This window comes from Lepidochelys olivacea (assembly GCF_965140295.1).
Source record: "Lepidochelys olivacea isolate rLepOli2 genome assembly, chromosome: 5".
In the NCBI taxonomy this organism is placed as follows: domain Eukaryota; kingdom Metazoa; phylum Chordata; order Testudines; family Cheloniidae; genus Lepidochelys; species Lepidochelys olivacea.
This window is the reverse complement of record NC_140415.1, coordinates 70,095,497-70,109,182: the sequence shown is the minus strand read 5'-3', so window position 1 is coordinate 70,109,182 and position 13,686 is coordinate 70,095,497. Positions and strand designations below refer to the sequence as shown.

General features: G+C 42.9%; 1 protein-coding gene across 7 annotated transcripts in view; it reads left to right on the top strand.

Annotated features, from left to right (window-relative positions):
* PJA2 (praja ring finger ubiquitin ligase 2) overlaps positions 1 to 13,686 on the top strand; it is a 125,235-nt gene that overhangs the window by 79,682 nt on the left and 31,867 nt on the right. For all 7 annotated transcript variants that reach the window (XM_084629257.1, XM_084629258.1, XM_084629260.1 and 4 more), the window contains exon 4: positions 9,339 to 9,524. In XM_084629257.1, the coding sequence (XP_084485383.1) occupies positions 9,339 to 9,524 (186 nt within the window). The remainder of the gene's footprint in view (positions 1 to 9,338; positions 9,525 to 13,686) is intronic.

Sequence of the window (13,686 nt, the reverse complement as noted above, 5' to 3'; positions counted from 1 at the left end):
CAGTGCATTTAACCATAGATCTAATCTTCTCTCTTGATATATAATTGGCCTTGTATTTTTTTTTTTTTACTACTTTATGCTCCTTGGCCAGACCCATTTACCAGTTCACATTTTTACCATTTATGGGGGATTTACAGTATGAAAAATTGTCTGCATAAACTCTTGTAACAAAAATATTGCAGGAAGCTCTGACTGAACAAAAGAATGAAATCTTCAAGGCCTTGTAAATGGATTCAAAAGGTCAAGCCTTTTATTTAATGCCTTTGGGTGGACTTTTGAGGAATACTAACATGAGGGAGGATGGGAATAACCTGTAACAGTTCTTCTTCTTCTATATGTTAGTGCAGATCCCATTCTAGGTACAGATGTGCCTCATGCACGCAAAACTGGAGGTGTTTTAATATCATCCATTAGGGCTGTGCATGTGTCCTCTGCTGCCTCATGCAGCAAGGGCATAAAGGGTGGGGGCAGTCGCTGTACGTGGCAGCAAGATAGAACTTAGCTGATGGCTGACTCACTAGGCTTTAGTTCTGGCTAAATTTCTCTAATGCTTCTTCAAGCACTCTGAAATGCCTCAGAACTATCTTTATTCTGTATTACCTAGACTGTTCTAGCATTTGTCAAACAGAAGTTGCTTGCAGACCCTCCTGTACAACCACTTTCCCATACATAGCTTTTTTTTTTTTTATGGGCTCTTAGAATGGTTGGCTCGAAACTTGCAGGCTAGTAGTTGGCTAGTTCCACTGAAAGACAGGTACAGCAGGTGCCTATTCTTGGGAGAGTCTTGCATTAAAGCAGGTGCTTTGTCTGCCTTTCGTTTTCTGAAAGAACCTGAAAGTTTAGGGACATGCGAGGCTGAAGCTGCATCTTCTGGAGCAGTCTCAGAGTGGGACTGGATCCAGAAGAGCCAAGCTTGAACATCCTTCTGATAGTCAAGCCCACATCTTCTAGCCCTCCATCTGTTAGCCTGCGACTCCAGAAATCTCTGCAGAGAAAGTGGCATCAAAGCCCAAGTTGGATTGACATTGGCATTAGTATTGACCCTGACTTAAAAATTGACACCTCAGATATTGGAGCAAAGTGTTGCAAGTAGGAACTCAAAGCACTTGGACAGGAGCTCTAGAAGGAGTTCTGTGTGCTCTCTTATAAAGAGGGACACTGGAATACATCACGAGACAACCCAACCAAATCATTCACTGAATTGATGACAGGGCAGAAAGGAGCAGACTGTGCTTCAAGAGTTCAGAGCTGTTTTTAGTGAATGGATAGTGATCTATGTTCACTGAAAAATTTCAGTGTCCCTATCCTCTCTGGGGAGCTACATTCCCCCACCCTGTCAAAAACCCTTCAGTCATCATACCAGCGGACACTGTGTACCCTCCTACCAGAGACAGAGTACCAGGCCAGGGAATGCACAGGTGTAACATGGGGTGTCAGTCTTCCAGGACCTTGTCCCTGGACTTCTCCGCAGCAACCCGCCAGCAAATTTGATGGGATGGTTGAGAGTTGCATAGAAATCAGTGCACAGAGCATGACCTTTGGAAGCTGCATCACCCCATTCCCCCAGGTGTGATCTGTTGATAACATCAGACAGGTGCGTATGGGAGATCATAGCCTATGGCTACCCTATACAATCCATTGCTTACTCCCTTCCCCATTCCTCTTTAGGGATCCTTCTCACGAAAGTCTATTACAAACAGGAGTGGCCAGATTGCTTCACCTAGCAGCTATAGGGGAGGTTCCTCAAGAATACAAGGGAGGAGATGTCTGCTCCCACTATAACCTTATACCAAAGGGGGTCTTTGTCCTGTCCCAGACCTGAGGAGACTCAAGATATACACGTCATCTCAGGTTCAGGATTGTAATACTTGCTTCTATCATGTCATCACTCCAAGCCCAAGACTGGTGCATGGTTCTTTACTTGTACATAAAGATGCATACTTCCACATTGCCATCCACTTGGTCCACAGGATGTATCTAAGATTCACAGTGAGGCAAACCATTGCTAGTACAGAGTTCCACCCTTTGGACTCTCCACACCATTAAGAGTGTTTGCTCAGTGTTGAGCTGTAGTGGCAGTGCACCTATGGAAACAAGAATGTTTTCCTGTGTCTGGATTGGCTGGTCTGAGACAGGTTCTAAGAGGAGGCTGAAGCAGCCCTGAGTCACATCCTCTTCTTTCTCTCACAGATGGGACTCCTCGTGAACTATGAGAAGCTGTCTCTTAGATGCTAAGATGGTGCAGATGCTAAGAGTTCCAAAGAGTGCGACTTCACGTAAGTGAAAGCCTTCCTTTCAGAGGATGGATCCAGTCCTTGCTGTAGGTAGTGTGCAAGCTACAGACAAGACCAGTTCCCCCAGTGCATATGTCCACGTGCACATACATGACCTTGCTTGCCAGATTTTGTTTGCTGCCTCGTCAACACTGCTCCCCATCTGGATGTCTTATGATGAAAGGAGTCTCAGGGACAAGTTGGTGTGCCACATGGACCCCCTGCAAGTGCAAGGGTCCAGGTCTCAGAACAATCTAAAACTACATATGAATGTCTTGAAACTGAGAGTCATCCTACTGGCTTATAAGGTGGTCCTAACAGTCCTTTGAAAGGCGGTGGTGCAGATCATTAGAGACAGCATATCAGCTACATACTGTATAAACAAGCGGAAGTCACTCAATCATTCCCTCTCTGCCTGGAGGTCATTGAGTCTGGAAATGGTGCTATCAGCATGGGGTGACTCTAATAGTTCTCCATCTACCAGAGGTTAGCAATGACCTGGCTGACTTCTAGAGTAAGAATGTGGTGACCAGCCATGAATGGTCAGTGCAGAATCAATCCTGGAATTGTTATTCCACCAGTGGAGAACTTGCACTATAGATCTTTTCACCATGGTGGACAACACCAACCATAAGGAGATGTGAACTCCAGTTCCCTTCTTGTTGCTTTTCTACTTTGATGGTTTCAAGTACAACTGTATGCCTTTCCAGCAATCCCCGGGATCATTATCTAAGATCAGATTGGGCAGAGCTATGGTCATTATCATACCCCCTGCCTGTCTGAGGCAGTTGTGGCTGTCAGATCTCCAGCATCTGACTTCCAGCTTCCCCCTGCCCCAGTGTCTGCCCAGAAACAGTCTGGCAGAAGTAGAGTCAAATATTGTACCTGGACCCATAGCTGGTGCATCTGAGAGCCTGGCTTTTGGGTGGTTGAGAAGGACTGAGAGAGACTGTTCATTGTAAGACAAGGAGATCCTTCTACAGTCAGAAACCCTCCATCAGGAAGACATATTCTTTAAAGTGGAAAGATTTTCCATATGGGCAGTGCCAAATGATGTGAACCAAGTTAAAGTCCTGATAGCCAAGATTCTGGACTACAGTACTGCTCCTGAAGCAAGGAGTAGCAGCCTTTAGCTCCCTTAAAGTCTATCTGGAAGCAATATACAGAGAGCCACACTCCAATACAATCACACTTGGTCTTTCATGCCCTGTGGTGTCTAGATTCCTCAAGAGATTTCTTCATACCTGCCCTCTAGTTTCAGACCCTGCTACCATCTGGGAGCTTTATGTTGTTCTCCTACAACTCATTTGAACCATTGGTGGAATGCTTGTTATATTATCTTCACCATCAGGACTGTCTTCTTCATAGCTACTACATCAGCATGAAGAGCCAGTGAACTGCAAGTTCTCATTCTGCTATTCTTTCACATGGGCCAAGTGATGATGAGACCATACTCTAAATTAATCCCTAAAATGGTCTCTCAGAATTCCACCTGAACTAGTCCATCACCTTGCCAGTCTTCTTCCCAAAGCTGCACTTGTTGCCAGGAGGAAAGAAGCTTTGTACTCTGGATGTATCTAAGGCCCTGCTTTATTACATCAACAGGACCAAAGATGCCCCCCTCAACTTTCTCCACACCTCTTTGTGTTGACCTAATGTGGTGCGTAAAAAGGTCAAACTGTCTTATCTCAGAATCTCTGTGTGGATTTCAAAATGCATTTTTACCTGCTACAGGTTGTCCGGCAAGCCTCTGCCTCTAAATATCAAGGCACACTCCACCAGGGCACAGGCAGTGTCTCTGGCCTATTTCAGAAATATGGTGATCTTTGAGATCTGTCAGGCAGCCATGTGGAGCAACCCTGGAGACTTTTGGGAAACATTATGCACTTGATGAGGCTACATGACTGCCAGGACAGACGCCAAGTTTGCAAAAGCAGTACTTGAATCTCTCTTTGATACAGCTGAAACCCTGACTCTTGCCATCTGGGGAGGATGCTACTCACCTAGGGTGGAATCCACAGTGACACATACTCAAAGAAAATACAGTGACTTTCCCTTCGGTAGCTATATGGTTCTTTGAGATGATGTATTTAGTGTGGATTCCATGACCCACCCTCCATCCCAGTTTTTCTGAGCCCTCAGCTATACAGGCTTTGAATTGCGAGGGCATTGTGGGAGGGTTGTGACTGTCCCACTCATGAGGCACATTCAAGGCCCTGACAGACATGGCTATTCAAAAAATCCAGACTGGTGTGTGTGTTGCTCATGTACAGCTGGAGTGGGATCTGCACTGATTACATGATCTTGAACCACAGTTATTGTAGGTAAGTAACTGTATTTTACTTTCAAGGTTATATTATTGCGTAACCTTCTTTTCCACAGTGCTGCTACTATAGATGTGGAGAGGAACTACATTTATATAACTTAACCATTGCCTCCCAGGAGACAATCTGTCTCTTTGCTGTAGAATGATAGGGAGGAAAAAAATATATAGACCACATGCTTATGAATATTGTCTTAGTGATCATGGTAGTAAATGACCCATTAAATAGTAAGCACAGGTGTTTTAAACTACAAATACAACTCACTATCTCTTCACTTTGTTTCAGCTCTGCTATTGCTGTTACTGGTAAGCATCCCGTCATAGGGCTTGGGGAAGGCCACACACCATCAACAAAATAGTGTAACTGACTCCATATGCCATGGTGTCAAACATGTAAAACAAACCACATGAAAGAGAGTTTTGGTTTTGCTATAGTAACTTGCACTTGTGACAGTAATGGATACAAACTTTTCAGATGGGAATGCAATTTTGTTTCAAGTTGACATTTCCCCATTAAAACAGTGGGTTTCTACCACCGTAAGTCAGCTTTTGTCCCAAGTGGATTTCTCCATACAGGGAGATAATACTATGAATTTTTCTTATTTTTAATGGTGTGACCTTTTTCTTGGTGCCCTAACTTAGCTAGGTCTCAGATGTTTGCCCTTAATCTTTGGATTTGGACTCTGGCTATTATTATAAGAAATCATGCCAGAATCTTTCATATGGCTGAATGGGTAGAAGAGCAGAGTTATCCTAGAAAAGCACACAGTAAATCCCTGTAAAGCAAACAGTCCAAAAATAACTCAAAATCCTTTGTGATGGAGAACTCATACATACTAGAAGTAAAGGTGTGTGTAAGCTGTTACAGCTGACAGTGGTTTAACCTAGGTATCGGGGCAGGCATCAGGCCTCGTGGTCAGAGTGGTCCTTAGAAACTAAGGACTAGGGTCAGAGCAAGAATCAGTATTGAGAAGCTGGAGTGAAGGATCAAGCCAGAATCAGTAGTAAAAGTTAAAGCCAAGGGTTAAACCGGAGGCTAGGAACTGGATACCAGAGCTGAGGGGCAAGCTGGAGACAGTAGTCATTAGTCAAAGATCCATGGTCAAGCTGGAGGTCAGAAACTGGAGTGAGCAGGGTAAGAGGCAAGGAAGGGCAGGGACAGGACAGAGGCAGGGGTGGGAGTCAGGCAGGAGTAGCAGGAACAAGGTAACACAGGAGCAGGCATTATGGTGGGTGTTGAGTAGCCAGCCTGCAGCTGCTGCTGACTTAAGAGCCAGCCTGCTGGCCCCTTCAGCCAGTCAGATGGCAAGGACAAATCAGGCAGCCTGCTGCTGCAGGCCAGCTGTATTGTTGGGGCAGTTTGGAGATTAGCTGTGCTACAGGCCTGATTCCTGAGAGTCAGGATCAGGTTGTCCTTAACCATGGTGAAAACACTGTTCCATTATGTTCTGTAGATGGGGCTTTAACCTTGTCACTATTAAACTTTGGAATACCAGTGCTATTGGTTTGGCTATATGCTACTGACACACAAAGGGAAAATAATTTATATTATGCAGTGAAAAGATGAATATAGATGACTGACTGTGGAAGCAATAATTAGTTGATTTCACTCGTGGTAACTTGATCTATTCATTTTTAATGTAACTTGTCTTTACAGCATTCTCTCATGGACTTCTCAGATTTCTTTTGCAATTGGGATATTGTTGAACTTCTAACTGCTGTTTTACTGGAGACTCTTGAAGACAGCTTGAATTGACATTCCAGCTTTATGGAACTATTTCCTCTGGGGGATAACTATTCATAGATCAGATGGACAGTTAGATGTATTTATGGGACTGCTCCTGAGGGACATCTAACTTTACTGGACACTTACTGGATAGCTTTTATTTACCATTGTAGGTTCAGCATGCATGACCAGAGCCAGTATAAAACTGTGGATGTCTCTTTTGGTGGGGAAGCGGGGATAAATAAACGTACAGATCCTGCAACATTTTTCCCTCAGCTTGCATTTATCATGTGTAGCTTCCAGTGTACTGTGCTATTTGGTTAAACATGTTCTTCAGCAAATTCTGTCAGCATGGGTATGTACTATTAGAAGGAAACTTTCTCCATTTTCCCAAATAAGTTTGAAGGTAGGAAGAAGGTAAAATTTCAAATGTCAACTTCATAATGACTCCCAGATTAAATCCTGGTCTGCAGCTTAAATAAAAAGAGATTTTCTCCATCAGATTACAGACTCTCTGCTTCCCTACTCATTATAGTTTTCTGTAACTTTTTATTGAATGACATACTCCATTATCTCTGCTTTGATCTAAGCAGGTGTTCTCTGTCCCTGGGGGCAAAAGATCCAAGAGCTATGCAAATTGTTTTACAGAAGGTGCTGTTTGACAAGTTATGTAGACTGCTTCTGGAGATTCAGCAAATGCCTCTACAATGTTAATGCTATTATAAGCCATGAGAGTAACATCCAGTCAGATATCATCTACTGTGCTCCTTTACTGCACTATGTTGTGGGTGAAAGTTAAACTTCCTCAATCTTTACCCTTTTCTTAGGAAAAACATCTCTGCCATTGGTTCTTTTAGACCGGGGTGGGCAAACTTTTTGGCCCGAGGTCAACATCTGGGTATGGAAATTGTATGGCAGGCCACAAATGCTCACAAAATTGGGGGTTGGGGTGCGGTAGGGGGTGAGTGCTCCGGCTGGGGATGTGGGCTCTGGGGTGGGGCCAGAAATGAGGAGATCAGGGTGCGGGAGGGGGCTCCGGTCTGGGGCAGGGGCTTGGTGGGGGGGAGGGAGGAAGACTCTGGCTGGGGGTGCAAGCTCTGGGTTGGGGTTGGGGATGAGGGGTTTGGGGTGAAGGAGGGTGCTCTGGGCTGGGATTGAGTGATTCAGAGGGCAGGAGGGGTATCAAGGCTGGGGCAGGGGGTTGGGGCACAGGAAAACCTCCTAAGCTTATCTTTACCAGCTTAGGTCAAAACTTCCCCAAGGTACAAAATATTCCACCCTTTGTCCTTGGATTGGCCGCTACCACCACCAAACTAATACTGGTTACTGGGGAAGAGCTGTTTGGACACGTCTTTCCCCCCAAAATACTTCCCAAAACCTTGCACCCCACTTCCTGGACAAGGTTTGGTAAAAAGCCTCACCAATTTGCCTAGGTGACTACAGACCCAGACCCTTGGATCTTAAGAACAATGAACAATCCTCCCAACACTTGCACCCCCCCCTTTCTTGGGAAATGTTGGATAAAAAGCCTCACCAATTTGCATAGGTGACCACAGACCCAAACCCTTGGATCTGAGAACAATGAAAAAGCATTCAGTTTTCTTACAAGAAGTCTTTTAATAAAAATAGAAGTAAATAGAAATAAAGAAATCCCTCCTGTAAAATCAGGATGGTAGATACCTCACAGGTAATTAGATTCAAAACATAGAGAACCCCTCTAGGCAAAACCTTAAGTTACAAAAAGATACACAGACAGAAATAGTTATTCTATTCAGCACAGTTCTTTTCTCAGCCATTTAAAGAAATCATAATCTAACACGTACCAGCTAGATTACTTACTAAAAGTTCTAAGACTCCATTCCTGGTCTATCCCCGGCAAAGACAGAATATAGACAGACACACAGACCCTTTGTTTCTCTCCCTCCTCCCAGCTTTTGAAAGTATCTTGTCTCCTCATTGGTCATTTTGGTCAGGTGCCAGCGAGGTTACCTTTAGCTCTGGGTGCAGGCTCTGGGTGGCGCTTACCTCAAGCAGCTCCCAGAAACAGTGGCATGTTCCTGCTCCGGCTCCTATGCAGAGGTGCAGCCAGGCGGCTCTGCACGCTGCCCTATCTGCAAGCACCACCCCTGCAGCTCCCGTTGGCTGCAGTTCCTGGCTAATGGGAGCTGTGGGGGCAGCGCTTGGGGCAGGGGCAGCATGCGGAGTCCCCTGATTGCCCCTACACGTAGGAGCCAGAGTGGGGACATGCCGCTGCTTCTGGGAGCTGCGTGGAGTAGGGCAAGCCCCCACCCTGCTCCCTGGCTGGAGTGCCAGAGTGGGGCAAGCGCCAGACCCTGCTTCCCAGCGGAAACTTGAGGGCCAAATTAAAACATCTGGAGGGCCTAATGCAGCCCCCGGGCCATAGTTTGCCCACCCCTGTTTCAGTAGTTAATCAGTTTTTTTCTCTTGTTCCTTCAATTTAGATGTCAAATTCACATATAAAGAGTTTTTTTTTTATTTAAAAGTACCAAATAGTGTTTAGAAGTGGAGGATCAATGTCCGGGTGTGAAGTCTTACATGCCATGGGTATGAGGCCATTGCCACACACTTGTATCCTCCTGGCTCCTCTCAAGGGTCTTGCCATCCTTTTCTTTTCCCAGGGCAGCAAGAGAAAGGGTTCTTATATAGTATCTGGAGTGAATATTTTGAAGGTATTTCATGGACTCTGCAAACATGGATGGAGGAGGGAAAAATGAAAAATTGTGCCAAATAATATGGACATGATTTTTAAAAATCATAGTTATAAGAAGATAAACCCTCCTCTTTATAAAGAAACAACAGCTTTTATTCATAATGGTAAGATACATGAATGGTACAAAATTAATGTATTTCAGAAATATTGTTTCTATTTAGAAACAGTTCTCTACCCTTTTCATGAAATAGCTAATAATGAATTTTAACTTTGGCTTTTTTAAATTTATTTACTTATGAACCTGTCAATACTTTAAACACAACATTGGCTTGTCTCAAATTGCAGTTCTGAATGCAGTGATGGGGAGTGGTCTGCATGTTTGCCCTCCTATTTTGCTGCTACAGAAAAAGACCAATCCTCCAGTGATGAAAGCTGGGAGACTTTACCAGGCAGGGAGGAACGTGAACCTGAAGTGCAGAGCAACAGCAGTGGCCTAGAAGAGGAAAACACAGACTTCTGTTTCCAAGGCGGGTATGTATTTTTGTATTTCAGAAAGTGATTTCTACTAATAAGTGAGAATTAATAATACGATATGTACTCAAAAGTATATTTAATTATTGCCATTTTTAATAAATCTTAATTTACCATCAATTACCTCGGTTGCATCAGAAAGAATGCAGTATTTGCCTACATTTAGAACAGGAAATAACTCTGATGTTTCATACAGACCCACTGTTGGTAATTCTTGACTTCTGAATGATAGCTGTAGTAATACTGTAATGCTTTTGAGAAATACTGATGATTGCGCAAGCAACAAAAGAGACTTACTAGACTAAAACAGTCAGAGTGGATTCTGTATTATCTTTGTCCAAATTCGTTGTAATAAACACTCTTCTTCTTCACATATATTTACTTTTTATGTTAACTTTTCAGATACCTCCTCCTACAAATCTACTTCCATGTTTTTCTGTCTGATTCTTCTCTTTACCTGGTTGCTCCTCTTCCTCTGGTCATGGAATTTGCCATCATCAGTTCTTTGTCTATTCAGTCATGTGTGTCAATGACCATAGCAACTTTGTTCTTCAAAGCAAACTGTGGAGGCTTCCAGCTGAGAACTAGATAAAACTCTCCTCTGAGCCAGTCCGTATTGTTTCTTAATTGACTAGAGAGTTCTTCCTTGAGCAACAGTAGTCACTCCCAGTTTTTCTGCTCTTCTGAACTCTCAGATCCTGCTTGCCTTGGGAAATCGCTACCACTAGGCTATCTCTGTTCTGGCCTTCATAAATTTCAGGTGTAATGAATTAGCACAGACTTGCAAAAATACTGTTAAAAACTTACCAGTCCAGACACAAGATCTTTCCAGCCTTTGCAACATTGATGGTGGGAGAACCTGACATTTTATTCACCTGTCAAATAAATTACTCGCCCTGGGAGATTACACATTTGAAAGGTTATTCAGTGTATATTTTTGGGTGAAAGTGTGTAGCTTTCCATTACTCTTTTTACCCTGTAAATAATATTATATGTCAAGAATTGTGAATGAGTGCCTAAATTTGGTTACTTATATCTGTTTGTAGGCATCTAAATCAGAATGGCCTGATTTCACAGACTTCGAGGGTTGCAAGTGTTCAACACTTCAAAAAATAATAATTTAGATGATTTAGATGTCTAAATATGGGTATAGGTGACCAAATATAGGCACTGATGTTTGAAAATGTTGATCTTCATACTTTTTTTAAAATAATTGGTACAGCTTATATAGTGCTGCTATATTAGTGACAATAATAATGTGGTGAATAATTTTCTAAATCACTACTTCTCAAACTGATCTGCAGAGCTGTTTCGGTCACAATGTTTATTGTATTCTAGAAATTTCATTTATCTGGAAAAGTCTTCAGAGTTCACAGGGTCTGTTTTGTTTCTGTGGGAGATTCCTTGTATGGCTCTGTGTCCAGGTTGCTGTGCAGGAATTTGCCTATTAATTAGTCTTTGAGTGTTTTTTCTGGTGTAAATTCAACTCTGATCAAATTTATTGACAAAAAATAAATTGTAAAACTTAAACAGAGTAACACTCCATGAGGCAATTTGGAGAGATTAGACCAGAGTGAGATGTAGGGATATTTGGTACTAATAAATATTGGCTCTAAATCCAGAAAGAGGAAGTAAATAGCAGAGATACTGTATCAGATTAGGAACATATGTCCACTTTAATTCTACTTAGTTATTTTATTTTCATCCCCTAATGGTGTTATAGGATGTTTTCTATTAATTGGATGTGATATATCTTGACTTTAGCAAAGTGTTTGATACGGTCTACCACAGTATTCTTGCCAGCAAGTTAAAGAAGTATGGATTGGATGAATGGACTATAAAGTGGGTAGAAAGCTGGCTAGATTGTCAGGCTCAACGAGTAGTGGTCAACAGCTCGATGTCTAGTTGGCAGCTGGTATCAAGCGGAGTACCCCAGGGTTGGTCCTGGGGCCAGTTTTGTTCAACATCTTTATCACTCATCTGGATGATGGGATTAATTGCATCCTCAGCAAGTTTGCAGATGACACTAAGATGTGGGGAGAGGTAGATATGCTGGAGGGCAGGGATAGGGTCAAGAGTGATCTAGACAAATTGGAGGATTGGGCCAAAAGAAATCTGATGAGGTTCAACAAGGACAAATGCAGAGTTCTGCACTTAGGAAGAAAGAATCCCATGCACCGCTACAGGCTGGGGACAGACTGGCTAAACAGCAGTTCTGCAGAAAAGGACCTAGGGGTTACAGTGGATGAGAAGCTGGATATGAGTCAGCAGTGTGCTCTTGTTACCAAGAAGGCCAATGGCATTTTGGGATGTGTAAGTAGGATCATTGCCAGCCGATTGAGGGAAGTGCTTGTTCCCCTCTATTTGGCACGGTGAGGCCACACCTGGAGTATTGCTTCCAGTTTGGTCCCCCGACTACAGAAGGGGTGTGGCCAAATTGGAGAGAGCCCAGGGGAGGGCAACGAAAATGATTAGGGGGATGGGGCACATGATTTATGAGGAGAGACTGAGGGGTTATTTAGTCTTCAGAAGAGAAGAGTGGGGGGGGATTTGATAGCAGCCTTCAACTACCTGAAGGAGGGTTCCAAAGAGGATGGAGCTTGGCTGTTCTCAGTGGTGGCAGATGGCAGAAAAAGAAACAATGGTCTCAAGTTGCAGTGGGGGAGGTCTAGGTTGGATATTAGTAAACACTATTTCACTAGGAGGGTGGTGAAGCACTGGAATGGGTTACCTAGGCTTGACAAAGTCTTGGCTGCGATGATTTAGTTGGTATTTGGTCCTGCTTTAAGCAGGGGATTAGACTAGATGACCTCCCGAGGTCTCTTCCAACCCGAATATTCTGTTATTCTATGAATCAAGAACTAAGGGTATTGAAAGCATGTGAGATTTGAAAGTTGCAAGGGAAGTGTACCCTAGGGTGGATATTTAGCTTAAGGAGGAGTCTACAATATACGATCTCTTAAATAAAGCTGTGATTTTTCTCTTTGGGGTTATTGGTGGCCTGGGCAGGGAGAGAAAAGGTTTTTTTGATAAAAACACAAATATCTCATGAATGACAACGAAACTATCTTTTATGTTCTATGCAGGGCAGGGCATTTCTTGTGTATTTGTCTGAAATGTGTTAAATCTGGATCGAAAACCAAAACAAAATTTGAGCATTTACTGTTCTTTTTCTTTTAACTTACAAAGTCTGGCCAAAAATATAGAATGTTGTCTTCCCAATGTGCCATAGGCTTTCTTCGGGTTGTCATAATTGGAAGATCAGTAAGCATTCAAGGCAGTGCTAGAAAGGTCATTCACTATGAAATGCGGAAGGAAATGGATTAAAGAAAAACTAGGTAATTTTACCTAGAACATTCACTGTAGTGTGCATTCAATTACCTTGTTGACCAAAAAGCTGCACAAGACTTTCTCTGGGTTTTTTTTTCTGTCATTCAAGCCATTCAAATTGCAATCTTGAGGTCAGTGGCATCAACAGACTGATTGAATTATGATCGTGTATTCCCTTGGGTGGTACATTTTTTCTGTATTTGCTATATGAAATAGAAGAATCATCTGAATATACCCAATCTTTTAAAAATAGCTTTCCTTTCTGACAAGCACTAGAGTTCCATTGCTGTGTTGCAAAAGATGGCTTGTGACCAGCACAGTGCAAGCACTCTGGCATGGCAAATTTACCACCTGAATTTTGCTTTTCATCAAAGCAGTGTCTGTGGCTTGTCATGTTGGTCAACAGTGTTGTGTATAACACCCACACAATACCCATAGTCCTATTATTAGAGGTGGTCTCTTCAAGGCCTTTGCCTTCACACTTGGTGAATGAATAAAAGTGTTGCTTAACTAGTATCGGAGCAGTGGTAGTAACCTGTTGCAAACAACTGCTGAGATTTAGTGTGATTCATCCTCTTCATATGTTGGATTTTTTTCTAAATTGGAATAAAAATATAGACATAAGGGCTTTTATCCTTTCTGTCTGAACCATAAAACAATTGAAAAAGATATTTTTGCATTCTCTTCAGAAATCACGCAATTCTCCATTACATAGCCAAGAAGCTGAGACTCTTGCAGTGTGTCAGAAGTGAAAATCGTATTTTCTAAGGACAGTATACAGTACAGTCTTTACAGGGCAGTCACCCTCAATAATTCCCTGATCTGCAGCACA